Here is a 16,406-nt window from a genome sequence, read left to right on the forward strand (position 1 = left end):
GAGCAGGAGTGAGTGCCATTGCTATTACAAAGGAAAAAGTGCGAGGCAGACTGCAAGGTCTTAAGGTGGATAAGTTACTTGGGCCAGGTGGACCACATCCCAGAGTCCTGAGAGAGGTTGCTGAAGAGACAACCGATGCATTGCTCTTGATCTTTCAAGAATCACTTGATTCTGGCATGGTCCCGGAGGACTGGAAGAGTGCAAATATTACTCCAGTCTTTAAGAAGGGAGGAAGGCAAAAGAAAGGAAATTATAGGCCAGTTATTCTAGCCTCAGTGGTTGGGAAAGTGTTGGAGTCTATTATTAAGGATGATGTTTTGGGGTACTTGGAAAATAATGATAAAGTCAGTCAAAGTCAGCATGGTTTCTTGTCAAGGGAAATCTTGCCTGACAAATCTGTTAGAGTTCTTCGAGGAAGTAACAAGCAGGGTGGACAAAAGAGAGGCAGTGGATGTCAGTTACTTGCATTTTCAGGTGGCATTTGATAAGGTGACACACATGAGGATGCTTACAAGATAAAATCCTGTAGCGTTACAGAAAGGATACTAGCATGGATAGTGGAATGGCTGACAGGCATAGAAACATAGAAAATAGGTGCAGGAGTAGGCCATTCAGCCCTTTGAGCCTGCACCGCCATTCAGTATGATCATGGCTGATCATCCAACTCAGAACCCTGTACCAGCCTTCCCTCCATACCCCCTGATCCCTTTAGCCACAAGGGCCATATCTAACTCCTTCTTAAATATAGCCAATGAACTGGCCTCAACTGTTTCCTGTGGCAGAGAATTCCACAGATTCACCACTCTCTGTGTGAAGAAGTTTTTCCTAATCTCAGTCCTAAAAGGCTTCCCCTTTATCCTCAAACCGTGACCCCTCGTTCTGGACTTCCCCAACATCGGGAACAATCTTCCTGCATCTAGCCTGTCCAATCCCTTTAGGATTTTATACGTTTCAATCAGATCCCCCCTCAATCTTCTAAATTCCAACGAGTACAAGCCCAGTTCATCCAGTCTTTCTTCATATGAAAGTCCTGCCATCCCAGGAATCAATCTGGTGAACCTTCTTTGTACTCCCTCTATGGCAAGGATGTCTTTCCTCAGATTAGGAGACCAAGACTGCACACAATACTCCAGATGTGGTCTCACCAAGGCCTTGTACAACTGCAGTAGTACCTCCCTGCTCCTGTACTCGAACTCTCTCGCTATAAATGCTAGCATACCATTGGCCTTTTTCACCGCCTGCTGTACCTGCATGCCCACCTTCAATGACTGGTGTATAATGACACCCAGGTCTCGTTGCACCTCCCCTTTTCCTAATCGGCCATCATTCAGATAATAATCTGTTTTCCTGTTTTTGCCACCAAAGTGGATAACTTCACATTTATCCACATTAAATTGCATCTGCCATGAATTTGCCCACTCACCTAACCTATCCAAGTCACCCTGCATCCTCTTGGCATCCTCCTCACAGCTAACACTGCCGCCCAGCTTCGTGTCATCCGCAAACTTGGAGATGCTGCATTTAATTCCCTCATCCAAGTCATTAATATATATTGTAAACAGCTGGGGTCCCAGCACTGAGCCTTGCGGAACCCCAGTAGTCACTGCCTGCCATTCTGAAAGGGTCCCGTTTATTCCCACTCTTTGCTTCCTGTCTGCCAATCAATTCTCTATCCACATCAATAGCTTACCCCCAATATAGTGTGCTTTAAGTTTGCACACTAATCTCCTGTGTGGGACCTTGTCAAAAGCCTTTTGAAAATCCAAATATACCACATCCACTGGTTCTCCCCTATCCACTCTACTAGTTACATCCTCAAAAAATTCTATGAGATTCGTCAGACATGACTTTCCTTTCACAAATCCATGCTGGCTTTGTCCGATGATTTCACCGCTTTCCAAATGTGCTGTTATCACATCTTTGATAACTGACTAGCAGGAGGCAGTGAGTGGCCCTTTCTGGTTGGCTGCAAATTACTTATGTTGTTCCTCAGGGGTCAGTATTGGGACCACTATTTTTCACATGATTTGTCCATGATTTAGATAATGGAACTGATGGCTTTGTGGCAAAGTTTGTGGATGATATGAAGATAGGTGGAGGGATAGGTAGTGCAGAGGAAGCAATGCGATTGCAGCAGAACTTAGACACATTGAAAGAATGGCAAAAAAAGTGGCAGATGGAGACAATGTTGGGAATGTATGATAATGTATTTTGGTAAATGGAATGATAGTGTAGACTATTATGTAAGTGGGGAGAAGGTTCAAACATAGAGATGCTAAGGGACTTAGGAGTTCTTGTGCAAGACTCCAAAAAGATTAATTTACAGGTTGAGTCTGTGGTAACGAAGACAAATTCAATGTTGGCATTTATTTCAAGGGGAATAGAATATAAAAGCAAGGAGATAATGGTAAGGCTTCAGAAAATTGAAGTATTGTCAACAGTTTTGGGCCTCATATCTCAGAAAGGATGTGTTGTCATTGGAGAGAGTCCAGAGCAGGCGCACAAGGATGATTCTGGGAATGAAGGGGTTAACATATGAGGAGTGTTTGGCAGTTTTGGGTCTGTACTCACTGTAATTTAGAAGAATGTGTAGGGATCTCATTGAAACCTACCAAATATTAAAATGGCTAGATAAGGTGGATGTGGAGAGGATGTTTCCTATATGGAGGTATCCAGAACTAGAGGGCGCAACCTCAAAATTGAGGGATGACCTTTTAGAACAGAGGTAAAGAGGAATTTTTTTAGCCAGAGAATAGTGAATCTATGGAATGCTCTGCCACACTCTGCGGTGGAGGCCATCTGTGCGTATATTTAAGGCGGAAATTGATCATTTCCTGATTGGTCAGGGCATCAAAGGATATGGCGAGAAGGCAGGTGTATGAGGTTGAGTGGGATCCAGGATCAGCCATGATGGAATGGCAGAGCAGACTCAATGGGCTGAATGGCCTAATTCTGCTTCTATGTCTTATGGTCTTATGATTTATCTGGCATGACCAAAATTTATTGCCCCTCCCTAACAACTTCTGAATTGTTGGCCATTTTAGTGGGTAGTTAGGAGTCCACCATGCTACTGGGTTTGCGTGGCAAAGGGAGCAAAGGATCATGGATCTTTCTCCCGAATGATATTAGTATATTTGCATCCCGAGGATATCCTTCCTTTGTTTGCCATCTAATTGACTTTGTTATTGTCATTTAAAATGATCCAAATTATATTACACTTACTGTTATGTTTAATGGTAAAATAGGGGTGGTACGGATAGAAGACAAACAAGTAGTAGTGGTGAGAAACTGAAAAAATTCACTGTTCCTTCTAAACAGCATGGGCGCATGGCTGCGCAGTATCTGAAATGCTCCCACGCACATACCTTTATTGTCATGCAGATGGAATTGGAGGCAGCTGGAAAAGGTTTATGAAATGTGGAAGATTTTTCTTGTACTGCATTTCATTATAACCCTTCAATTAATAAATAAAATCAAAACTATTTGATTTTTTTCAATTATTATTCTAAATATTCCTTGTATGTATATTACAAAAAAAAACATTTGAAGTGCCTCACAGCTGTAAAAAAAATTAGAAGGAACGTTGGGCTGCCTGCAATATATTTGTCATCTGGTCAAGCATCTGCCAGTGATACATATATCTTACATCCACTAGTGTGTTCTACATTACAGTAAGTAATGACGTGTGCACTTTGGAAAGTGCCCTCCTACGGAGTGTTTCTGGATCAAGAGCACTTGGCTATGTTCCCATTTTCCATTATTTATCCGTGACCCTTTGGGAAACTGTGCACCAGTAAAGGTCACGGAGCGTATCTGGTCATTCCTGAATATGCTGCTGGCTTTAAATTTTGTTCCCAACTCTGCAGAACTTGTTGATGTAGCTAATGTAACTAAGGTGTAGCAATGTGGGGATAAAAGTGCTAACTAAATGGAAAATATCGCAGTGATTGTGATTATGGGATTAACTCTTCGTGAACTGCATCGCTTGTTTATTCATCCAGCAAACTGCATGCCACTGTGTTATAAATAACCTTTAGTGGTCTCACAAAACTGAATCAACAAAGGTGAAATTGAGTGAATAATTCGTTACAATTTGGGTCACTGTAGTGATCTGTAGAATAGATTCCAGCTGCTGTTTTTGTGTGAAATTTTGATCTTCAAGTGTACAATGGAACAGTTTTCATCCTTAGGCATTTAGTGTCACCACTGACCACAGTGTGATGGGTTACAATGAATTCTAGTTAATTGAGCCATCGGTTAATCAGGGCAGGCGCTTATTTAGGACTATTCTTAAAGAACAAAAGTTCATTGAGAAAATAGCTGGGATTCCTTTCACTTATTTGGGGCACTATGCCATTTAGTTGGGCAGGAGACTTGCAACTAGCGTTAGTTGCACGCACTCACATGGCCATTAGACACAACACTGTGCTCCGAGCCAATAGATTTAAATAGTGCCAATTGTGTGCATTTGTGTTCAAAAAGTAGTGATTTTTGTCACTGTTTAGTTGGTGGGAAATGAGCAGTAAGACAATTCAGAAAAGTTTTGCTCACTGCAGTTTCAAACATTCAGGCTTGGAGATGCCAGGAATGTCCAGGAGTGAAAATGAAACGATTTCACTTCTTCAAGTTGGAAACTACAAAACATTTGAAGGTTTCAACTTTGAATGTAACATCTTGAATGTTACAATGAAAATGAAGATTTGGAGGATGCGATTGCCGACAGCATTGTATGAAGTCAGTCAATTCTGCACATGGTGTCTACTGATTTTGTTTCTTCACATTCAAGAGAACATGATGTAGATAAGTTCCTCCTAGGAACTATTACAGTTTAATCTTACTGCAGTAGTATTTGTAGTGTTTTCATTTCTTCTGTATTTGTTACTCAGTTTATCTTTTTTGTACCTTTTTAACTATTTCCATGAAACTTCAGCTAATTGGGGCAGCCGATAAATTGAGCCAAAATGTACTGGTCCTGGCGTGTCCCAATTAACCAGAATTCACTGTATATTAAAAATCATTGTTACTTTGCGTTAAAGCACTTGTCCCAGAGCATATTGCCTCTTGCATTGTATTTCTACACCTCCTCTCAATCCAGATTGCATTTTAGGAACTGGCAAGTATGTGGCTGACGGTGCTAGAATGAGAATGTTTATGGTTGTTTCTTTTTTGTTCCCCCTCTCTAAAATAAGATGATTATTTTGAGTCCTGTCTATTTGACTTTCCCGGATATCCCTTTCAGCACTTTCTGCTTCTCACCTCTTCCCTGATACAAAATCTGAAACCATATGTTTGTCTTTTCCATAAAGTACCAGATGAGTCATCCAGAATGTCAGGAAACAAATCATTGAATTGGTGTGTAAATTGGAAGTGGCTCAAATTCCCCTGAAAGTGTTTGCAAAACAATAATTGGAAAGCAAAAGAAAACTGCAGATGTTCAAAAGCTGAAATTAAAAACAAAGAATGCTGGAAGTACTCAGCAGCCCCGGCAGCATTTGTGGAGGGATCTGATTAGATCCCTCATCTGTTGTCTTTCTCCAGCAGAGCCTGCAGGACATTCCATGTTGACCACTGCCTGCTGGACTTGTGGTCCAAGGTGCTTCCCTGAACGAAATCCTCTATGAATGACAGGCTGTGTGGCAAAATCCAGCTGCATGGATTTCCCAGGAAAAAGACCCAGCTCATCTGTCAGAACACTGGGGAACGTAGAAACTCAGCACATAGTAACATTTGGTGTGTGCGTATTTTGGTTTATGCACAGCCTGATGAGGCACAGACAAATTTCCATGGAGAGTTGGATATTGCAGCCCATAGGATGGGCTCCACCATGATCCACAGATGAAACAGAAGTTCATTCAGGCGTTCCGAAATGTTACTAGTCTTTCACTAAGATACTACATGGACCACTGATTATTTCCAGCTTTTTTCTTTTGATTGCAAAACAGCAATGCAGTAATGTTGGCATCACATATTTCGGTCAAATAAACAGCCAATTTATTTCTGCCAAACGTATTCATGACTAAAACTATCAATGGTTACTGTCACTAGTGGAAAAAAATGCTTCTTTTTAATATGGGACATCACATCTTTCCAGGCACCTTCCTGTATTTGTGCTCTGCCATAAGGATGCATCCTTCAGGAAAAGTTTGTTATGGGAGTTCAGCTCAAAGAGACTTTAACCTGGAGTCTGGTTGATGGTCACAGTCGAAACCTTGTCCCATTGTGGGTGTCCAATTGAGCAATCAATAAAAATCAGAAATTTGGGGCGATGGTTCCTCTTGATCATAGGCAAGAATTTGGTTATCGGGTGTGAGGTGTATTTGGTGTTGTTGTACGTGGTCAGGTGTGGCCCATACCCCAATGCTTTACTTTGGCAGTCAACTTCTGTTTCATCTGGATCACGGTGGAGCACATCCAGTGGGTTGCAATATACAACTCCACAGAACTGAAAGAAAAGTAAACCCAATGTTGCTCTCGTACTAATGGCCGTTTTGTCTGTGCCTCATCAGGCTGTGCATAAAACCAAAGTACGCACACACCGAGTGTTACTATGTGTACAATGTGCTGAGTTTCTACTGTCCCTGGCGTTCAAGTCTCGTTCCTGGGAAATCCATGCAGCTGGATTTTGCCACACAGCCCGATATTCATAGAGAATTTCCTTCAGAGAAGCACCTTTGACCACAAGTCCAGCAGGCAGTGCTCAGCATGGAGAAGAACATGATCGGTTCTGTGGGACGGTTTCTGAAGCAAACTGTCAAAATCCTTTGCCAAAATGCCTCATCACCAGAACTTGACAAACAAAACCAGGCAGAGGGAGGGGCCTTCCCCACATGACATTTCCTGCATGATTGCACAGATGCTCCCAATTCATGTTGCACTTGAGATGGTTGTGTTGAGGATGAACTACCTGACGGTAAATTTATAAAGGAGGTCTATAGAAGGGTACCAGGAACCTTGTCATGGTTCAATATGAGCAGCTGTGTATCAGGGCATCCTCAGGCTGCTCACAGGGACACATGATGAAACTAGTGCTGCTGGAAAATCATAACTGATGAACAAGCTCTGTGAAAATTTATGAGGTTTCTGGCATTCAAAAGTACTTGTATCCAAATCATCCCAGTTGTTCTAAGAAACACCTGTCATTCATTAGTACTTGGTGCAAGATGAGACACAATGTCCATGTTTCACAACAAGTCTGTAAGATTGTCTTTTTCTTGCAGATGTGGTCACTCGCCTGTGCATCGATCCCGTGAGATGGCTGCTCTTGCCCTCGTTCCCTTTGTGGCAATTGATCGAATTCTTCCAATGGCACAGTCCTTGATGGAAACCTTACCGGCTCCCACAGATCCACGTATACGACAGAACCAGATCCACGGGACACTGCTTCAGGTAAGAGCAAACAGTAAATGTGAGAGATTAGAGCTGGATTGATAACCACCATAACCAGTCATCAGCAGGTTGCCTGATGGCAGGGACCACAATGTATGTTTTACATGCTTTAATCTAAATCAAGCCATAGAGACAATCAAAAATATTAGAAATGTGTAAAACTGGATATGACTGCACTTACTTGAAAGTTATGTGCAGTATGAATAAAGACAGTGCTTCGTTTGGGCTGGTAATGGCCAGTTTGCCATCCTGTGATTTAAAGGGGATTTTAAATCCAAATCAATGGTTTCTTACATAATTTTATTTCCAATACTTCCCACAGGATTAAAAATCTCTTTGATAATAGTCCTTTTCCAAAAACAGCCCCGGGGAACTTAATTTTTTAGTCAAAATCATGTGTCATAATTTCTCCTGCTTTTAGTATTGTTTAGTAAAAGTGACTGTAGTGCTATATATAACAGCTGCTGAGCTGCCTGCTTTATCGCAAGGAAAGAAGAGGCAGGGTTAGAGTGAGAAATGGGCTTTTTCAGAGACCTTCTCCAAAAGATAAATGTACTGCCAGAGCTCCAGCAGCAGTTTGGATGAAGTAAATCATATGTATTTCAGTCTAACATTCAGAGGGAAATGCTTACCTTCATGTTGGAGAACTGGCTGTGTCATGATTAGCCCTCAAGCTATTTAAAACATCTGTTATTGGAAATGTATTCACTTATTCATAAATAGAAAATCCTTGGCAATCCAGTTGCTGATAACCAATATGTGCACTCTGATAACTGTACATGTATTCATTTTGGGCAATTCTAATTTTTAATATTATTGGAGTGATGTAGGGTTGGGTGGGGAGCCAAAGATACCAGAACAGGCTCTTTCAAGGTTTAACTGCAAATCTATTCATACATTCTGAAATCATGTTAGAACACATTGCAGTGTACATCATAAAACCTACCCGCCTTCCCTTCATTTCAAACCACGATCATACCACAGATGACCCTTGTGCTACAGGGTGTTGCATTCCTAGAAAACCATCTATATTGTGATTTTCTGTAATGCGAAGACACCTCGACTGTGCGTGTCAAAAAGTGTAAATTTTTATAAAGTACGTATTTATTTATTTACATAAATTTCCTGAGCAAATTTTTACTCTGTATCTCAGATATTTTAAATGTCTTAAAACTGGTAAATACAGGTCCATAATTCCTTCAAAATGGCATCACAGGTAGATAGGGTTATAAAGAGAGCTTTTGGCACATTGACCTTCATAAATCAGGGCACTGAGTACAGGAGTTGGGATGTTATGCTGAAGTTGTTTAAGATGCTGGTGAGGCTGAATTGTGCAGTTCTGGTCACCTGTCTACACAAAGATATCAATAAGATTAAAAGAGTGTAGTGAAAATTTACAAAGACTTGAGGAGCTGAGTTATAGGGAGTGGTTGAATAGGTCTTTATTCCCTGGAACATAGGAGAATAAAGGGAAATCTTTTAAAGTTGTACAAAATTATGAGGTTTGTTGATAAGGGGAACTCAAGTAGCCTATTTCCCCTGAGACTGGGTGAGACCTAAAACTAGAGGTCAAAGGTTTAGGATGAAAGGTAAAATAGAAAACTTCACTCAGAATGTGGTGAGAGTGTGGAATGAGCTGCCAACGGAAGTAGTAGATGTGGGTTCAATTGAAACATTTAAGAGATACTTGGATAGGCTCATAGATAGAAGAGGTTTGAAGAGATATGGTCTGGGGTGCAGGTAGATGGAACTAGGCAGATGTTCAGGTTGGCATGAACTAGATGTGCCAACAAGTCTGCTTCTTTGCTGCAGTACTCTATGTATCAATGACACTATGATTTGTGAATTATGTAATGGGGGATTTCTTTATAAGGTCACCTTAATAATGTGTATCATCTTTTTCTACTTTTGCTAGCTTAAGATTTACACTTGGTGACCTTAAAGCATTTAACGTATGGTGTCCCAATTCTGGTTTAAAAAATTTGTAAAATGTATTGTGTAGGAGGAAGAAGAAGAATAGCCCTTAACTCAGCAGTGGAGTTATCAGGGCACCGTTGTGACGGTGTTTCTGTAGCAAGCTATTCTTGTTTTTACGAGGCCGAGTTGCTAGCTCGACGCTCAACCGGACTTGGATTTGAACTCCAGAACCTTCGCTCCGGAGTCCGGCACTGATATTATTGCGCCACCGGGCGTGACTGTTGTGTAGGAGGAGCCTTACATTGTGTCAGGGGTGATCTTGAAAAAGCAATCTGGTTTGTGCCAGTAAGGTATCTCACAAGCTTTCTTTGTAGATGTGTTTCCACTTCACTGTTCCTAATTGCATCACCTTTTGCCCCATTACTGGTGACTAGTTACCCCGTGGTCACCTTGTAATATCACGGCCTAGTTTTCATTTCAGCTTTACCCACCACCTTGTGCATAAGGGATCCCTCATTATTCTTCCTTCCCTAAGTAAATGTTAGACCAGAAAAAAAAGATTATTCTACTGTACTTTTGTAAATAACAGCTGTTCGTATTAATATAGAATTTTAATGTTATAAAACTTCCCAAGGGTATGTCATGGGGTCATCATCAAACAAAATTTGACCAAGCTACTTGCGATGTTACAGCAGATTGCCAAATCTGGATTAAAGTGATAAGTTTGAGTGCGTGTCATGAGACACATAGAAAAAGTGGAGAGGTCTATGAAGGGAATTCTACAGCTTAGATTTTGGCAATTGAAGTATTGGCCATGTTGATGGAGTAGTTAAGTTCTTGGATGATCTGGGACCAGCAATGGACGGGAGCTGACATCCCAGGAGATGATAGAACTGGAAAAGAGTACAAGGGCAGGCAGTGGCTACTTGTTTACTCACTAATGTTCCTTCCACCATCTACATCAACTTCACCAATTTGCTCACCAAATGCATTTCTCTCACTGTTGGCAGCCATCTGCCTTTGGAATACCTGTGTTGACCTTAATTCAGAGGATGGAACTGGAGCCAATCCAGAGTGTAATTGTTTAATCTTGAATTACATTTCATTGGGAAGCGCAGCGTAAAAGTGTTCATGTTAAGTGTTCTAGGGATGTGGTGGAAATGGAGTCATGCTATTAAAAGCAGAGCCATGTTCTTCTCATTACATTCTGCCCTAAAAATGAAATTCTTCGTTGACACCGGGTCATGAACACCAGCTGTTATTTTGCCTTTTGTTAAAATTAGGCACAACTGACAGTTCTGCCATCCTGACTGGTGCCATACATTTGCAAATGGATTGCACAAATGTGAATGAAACTTCTTATCAATAGAGTTACTTGAAAATCTATTACCAACTAGATTGTTTCAAATTGATTTAGAGCATAAATAGAACATAGGACACTGTACCAGAGGAACAAGCCTTTTGGCTCATGGAGTTACATCAAACTCATTAAACTGGTGTTTAAGTACTGAACTAAATTACACAAGTTGGTATCTCTCTACTTTCAACATACACATGTGCCCATCTAAAAGCCTTTTAAATGTCTCTGTTGTACTTGTCTCTGCTACCACCCAAGCAGTGTGTTTGGTAATCCTCCAATCACTGAGTGCAAAAAAAACTAGTCCCACACATTTCCTTTGAACGTAATACCTCTGTCCTTAAGTACATACCCTGTAGTATTAGACATTTCAAACCTGGGTAAATGATACTGGCTATCTGCTATATCCATGCCTCTGATATTCCTTTAATCCTCTATTAGGTCTCCCCTCAGTTTCCACCACTCCAAATAAAACAATGCAAGTTTCTCCAATTTCTCATCATAGCACCAACTCTTTATCCAGACAGCTTACTGGTAAACCTCTTCTCCACACTTTTCAAAGCCTCCACATTTTACCAATAAGGGGGTGACCATAACTGAATGCAGTACTCCAAATGCAGCCTAACCAAAGTTTTATAAAGTTGCAAGACAACATCTTGACTCTTGAACTCAGTGCTGTGAGTAATAAAGCCAAGCATGCCTTCATGCGCGCCTTGTGCACAATCACTTTCAGGGAGCTCAGGACTTGTAGCCTGAGGTCCTGTGTACATCATCACTCTTGTGGGTCCTGCCATTAACCGTGCACACAGCAGCCATTAATCCTGCAGCAATTAGGTAAATTGTTGTTTAATTAGCTTCTTGAAGTTTGAGAGATGAATAAGTTCCAGAACACTAGCAAACTTTCCAGCTTCTCATATAATTTCATGTGATCTTCAGCTTACCCAATAGAGGAGCTTTGGTTTAATTTCCAATGAATGGTCCTTCTGGAATTGCAGTTCTTTGTCTGTACATACGGCAACCCTGTCTGATCTTGGCAGCTATGTCGAGGAAAGGGTGTGTAGTGAGAACCGCCAGGAGTCAACCACATTCAAAGAAGATAACTAAGTATGCCCTTTATTTTCCCTCTATTAGAAAAATTAGAAACACGTTTTTACAATTTGTACTAAGAACAAGTTACCTTGTGACTATGAATGTCTGTTAAGTGGAGGTAGGGTGTGTCTGTATTCTTGGCTGGAGGGATCTTTTAACTCCAAAAGTATTTAACATGCATAGCTTAAGAACTAGCCAGTAATTTCAGAAATGCACTGCATTGGGACTGTGAAACCATTAGATTATTGACTTCAGAAGGAGGAAACCAGAGGTCCATGAGCTAGTCTTCATCAGAGGATCGGAGATGGACAGGGTCAGCATCTTTAAATTCCTCAGTGTAATCATTTCAGAGGACCTGTCCTAGGCCCAGCACATAAATCCAATTGCAAATGAAGCACCTCTACTTCCTCAGGAATTTGTGAAGATTCAGCATGACATCTAAAACTTTGGCAAACATCTGTATGTTGCAGAGTATATTGACTGGCTGCATTACAGCCTGGTATGGAAGCATCAATACTCTTGTATGGAAAATCCTACAAAAAGTAGTGGATATGGCCCAGGCCATCATGGGTAAAGCCCAGCCTAGCACTGAGCACACCTACACAAAGCATTGTCGCAAGAAAGCAGCCTCCATCAACAGGGACTTCCACCACCCATGTCATGCTTTCTGTCGCTGCTGCCATTCAGGAAGAAGGCACAGGAGCCTCAGGACTCACATCACCAGCTTCAGGAACAGTTATTACCCCTCGACCATCAGGCTCTTGGACACAAAGGGCTAACTACACTCAACTTCACTTGAGCGGTCACTGAAATGTTTGCACAGCCTATGGACTCTTTCTAAGACTGTTCATCTCATGTTCTTGATATTTATTGCTTAATTATTTAATATTATTTCTTTCTTTTTGTATCTGCACAGTTTGTTCACTTTTGCACAGTGGTTGAACACCCGAGTTGGTGTAATCTTTCGTTGATTCAATTGTGATTATTATTCTATTATGGATTTATTGAGTATGCCCACAAGAAAATGAATCTCATGGTTGTATATGGTGACGTGTGTATGTACTTTGATAATAAATTTACTTTGAACTTCAGGTTGAACTTTTTTCTTCATGAAATGGATTCAACATAATATTAAATCCTCTTTGCAGGCCCTTACTGTCTGCAATACAATCCCCCACCATTGTTTAAGTAGGGATAGAGCATTGACCCTGATGGCTGCGGATTCCTTGGCTGGTGACTTTAATTTGCTTGAGTGTCCATTCTTGTTCGTGACTCCAGCCTCTGTCAACAAGCTATTTAATTTTCAATGCTATGCTGTTGGATCCAGTTCTTTGTGGACTAATATACTCGTTATCATTTCTAATGAGAATAGCACACAATTTTGATTCTTCTGTTTTGAAGAAATCCATATGTAGATAACAAGATAGTAACAAAGAGGCGAGCTGTGTTAATATTTGAATAGTTGGATATTTATCAGATTCTGAACATGCATGGTATTCTTGTTTCATTGCCAGGGAGGAATTTTCTACTCTATGTCATTGTTGGAAAATCATTATCATGATATAGTCACATTCAAGGAGAATACTCAATGTCCCCAGCAACTAAGGACAGGCATTGAAAGTAAACAAGCTAACATTGCTCATATCATAAAATACATAAAATCTTCTTTCACTAGGAATGGCATTGTCCCTCTAAAATCCATCCCCAGGCATCTTTTATATTCTGAGTTTATTTAATAGTATTTGAGGATATCAATATTAATGTTGCAATAAATCAAAGCTCTGGCCATAAGGACTAAAAACCCCAAGCTACTTTTAGAGTGACATTTGCAATTGTATTTTAGTAATTGGTATTGACATAAGAGGTGTTTCCAGACTATACAATGTTTCTCAATGGAGCACAGACTAGATTTTGTGATGAAAGTCTGTGACCAGGTTTGTTTCAGTCTTTCACAAAGACCCGTTTTCACTGTATGTTTTGAATTTTTATAAGTGAACTGATGCTGTTGTCATTGGCAGCACATTATTTACTATTTGAATAAGTGTTCATTGAAAATGTTTTTTATCGTTAATATTTATTTACAAATACGGCGCAGAGTAAGCCCTTCCAACCCTTCAAGACATACTACCCAGCAACCCCCTACAGCCCTGGTTTAACCCTGACAATCGTAGAACCATTGACGATGACCAGTTAACCTGCCCAGTATGTCTTTGACCTGTGGGACAAAACTGGAGGACCGAAAGAAATCCCTCAAATTTCATGGGGAGGTCGTACATGAGCTCCTACACTCTGAACTGTAATAAATTTGCGCTTACCACTATGATACCGTGGTGCCCAATAGACTTCATGGGGTAGATTTTAAGTATGAATTATGCAGTAGTAATTAACCTAATTTCGACTTTTAGTTTGCAGTGTTTCTTGAAGCATATGTTTCTAAATTAAAGGTTCAAATTTTTTTAGCCTTTTCGGATGTAATTATACAGAGAATAATGCAGCAAAGATGTTAATTATATGGAGGATAATGGATGGTTGATATAATGTGTAGTTTTATTTCTCAAGCTCATTTTTTTCCCCGCTCCTCTCCTGAAGGCACCCACTGTTATTGGCACATGCTTTCATGGGCACCGACAGCCCAGTAATGCCTTTTTCAATTAGCTCTTTTGTGTGTTAACAGACTACAAGACTGTGCAAAACATGCTTTTATGGTTTTATCTGAAAGACCATGGCCTAGATGTGCTTGCATATAATGTTGAAAAAAAGTGGTGTTCGGATAAAAATAGATTTAACCTGGAGGAAAATGGAACCAATTTTTTGATCAGACCTGAACTTCCTAACAGGATTTTTGCTTGCATTAAAACATTTTGGCTTCGATTCTACTCTGTCTTGTTTACTCGTACAGCATCTTTTATGAAAGCTTCCCTGACTGTTGGAAGGGTCAGTCACGTACAAACGTGTTCACTGTCATGCAGGACCCTCCATCTTCACAGAATGAATTTAGTAAGCTAGCCAGGCATTTTAGCAACACGGCCTGCTGAATCAGTGAATGCCCCATAACACTTCAGCTCACTCTGAACACATTAGTGCAAACATATCATATCTTAAAGGTTTGGGCAGGGCCAAGGAGGACTTCTATTCTAAAACTTTTTGGCTTTCATCCCAATAAGAACAAGCTAATCCTCCTGGGCATTGCCAGAGTTGAATCACTGCTGCCCGATAGATCATGAGTTGTGTGTAGATATTAAGCTGTGATCTTCAATCCTTTGTTCAATTGGATCCTGATTTCCTCACTTGCAGACCCCGATCAGTTTGGATTGGTAAAAAGATCTCCTGCATAATCTGCATCATCACAAGAGCAGCACAGGGCTGTGTGCTTAGTCCCCTACTTTACAGCAGTAACTGTGTGGCCAAATACAGCTCCAACATTTATTTATGTTTGCTATTGACTTTTGTGGGCCATATCAAAGGTGGTGTTGAATCAGCATAGAGGAGGGAAACTGAAATTTTGGCTGAGTGGTGTCATAACAACAGCCCCTCCCTTAATTGCAATAAAACCAAGGAACTGATTGTAGACTTCAGGAGAGGAAAACCAGAGGTCCATGAGCCAGTCCTCATTGGAGGTTCATAGGTGAAGAGGATTAGTAGCTTTAAATTCCTGGGTGTTGCTATCTCAGAGGACTTGTCCTGGACCCATCCTATAAAAGTAATTGCAAAGAAAACATGACAGCGCCTCTACTTCTTTAGGAGTCTGTGGAGATTCTGCATGACATCAAAAACCTTGACAAACTTCAAGAGATGTGTGGTGGAAAGTGTATTGACTGGCTGCATCAAAGGAATTAAAGATAATGGGGAAAAGGCAGGTGGGTGGAGATGAGTCCATGGCCAGGTCAGCCATGATCTTATTGAATGGTGGAGCAGGCTTGACAGGCCAGATGGCCTACTCCTGCTTCTATTTCTTATGTTCTTATGCATTATAACCTGGTATGGGAGCACCAACGCCTTTGAACAGAAAATCCAACAAAAGGCAGTGGATTTGAACCAGTGCATCACGGATAAAGCCCTCCCCGCTGTTGAGCACGTCTGCATGAAGCACTGTTGTTGGAAAGCAACGTCCATCATCAAAGGTCCTCACCACCCAGGCCATGCTCTTTTCTCACTGCTGCCATTGGGTAGAAGGTATAAGTGCCTCAGGACTCGCACCATCAGGTTCAAGAACAGTTACTACCTGTCAACCGTCAGGTTCTTGAACAAAAGAGGATAACTACACTTATCTATTGAGATGTTCCGACAACCAGTGATCTCACTTTAAGGACTCTTTATCTTGTTATTTTATGTTCTTACTATTGCTATTTACTTGTATCTGCATTTGCATAATTTGTTGTATTCTATGCTCTATTTGCTCTTTCATTGATCCTGCTTTTAGTTACTATTCTTTAGATTTGCAGGAAAAAGAATCAAGGTTGAATGTGGTGACATATATGCACTCTGATAATAAATTTTACTTTTAACTTTGAACTTTGAACTTCAAGAACCCTTTTCCACAGTTTGACTACAGACCACAATGAGGGCAGTAGTGAATTTCCTTACTGATTTCTGCATTTACTAAGTGTGTTAAATAGACTAGGCTTCCCACATCACTTCCCGTGATATGGGAAGTCCT

The 16,406-nt window shown here is 40.7% G+C and overlaps 1 protein-coding gene across 7 annotated transcripts in view; it reads left to right on the forward strand.

The window, feature by feature from the left end:
- The window catches only part of LOC140201238 (tRNA (32-2'-O)-methyltransferase regulator THADA-like), a 424,035-nt gene that overhangs the window by 236,506 nt on the left and 171,123 nt on the right, over positions 1 to 16,406 (forward strand). For all 7 annotated transcript variants that reach the window (XM_072265008.1, XM_072265009.1, XM_072265010.1 and 4 more), the window contains one exon: positions 7,218 to 7,386. In XM_072265008.1, the coding sequence (XP_072121109.1) occupies positions 7,218 to 7,386 (169 nt within the window). The remainder of the gene's footprint in view (positions 1 to 7,217; positions 7,387 to 16,406) is intronic.

Source organism: Mobula birostris, chromosome 8, assembly GCF_030028105.1.
Source record: "Mobula birostris isolate sMobBir1 chromosome 8, sMobBir1.hap1, whole genome shotgun sequence".
NCBI lineage: Eukaryota > Metazoa > Chordata > Chondrichthyes > Myliobatiformes > Myliobatidae > Mobula > Mobula birostris.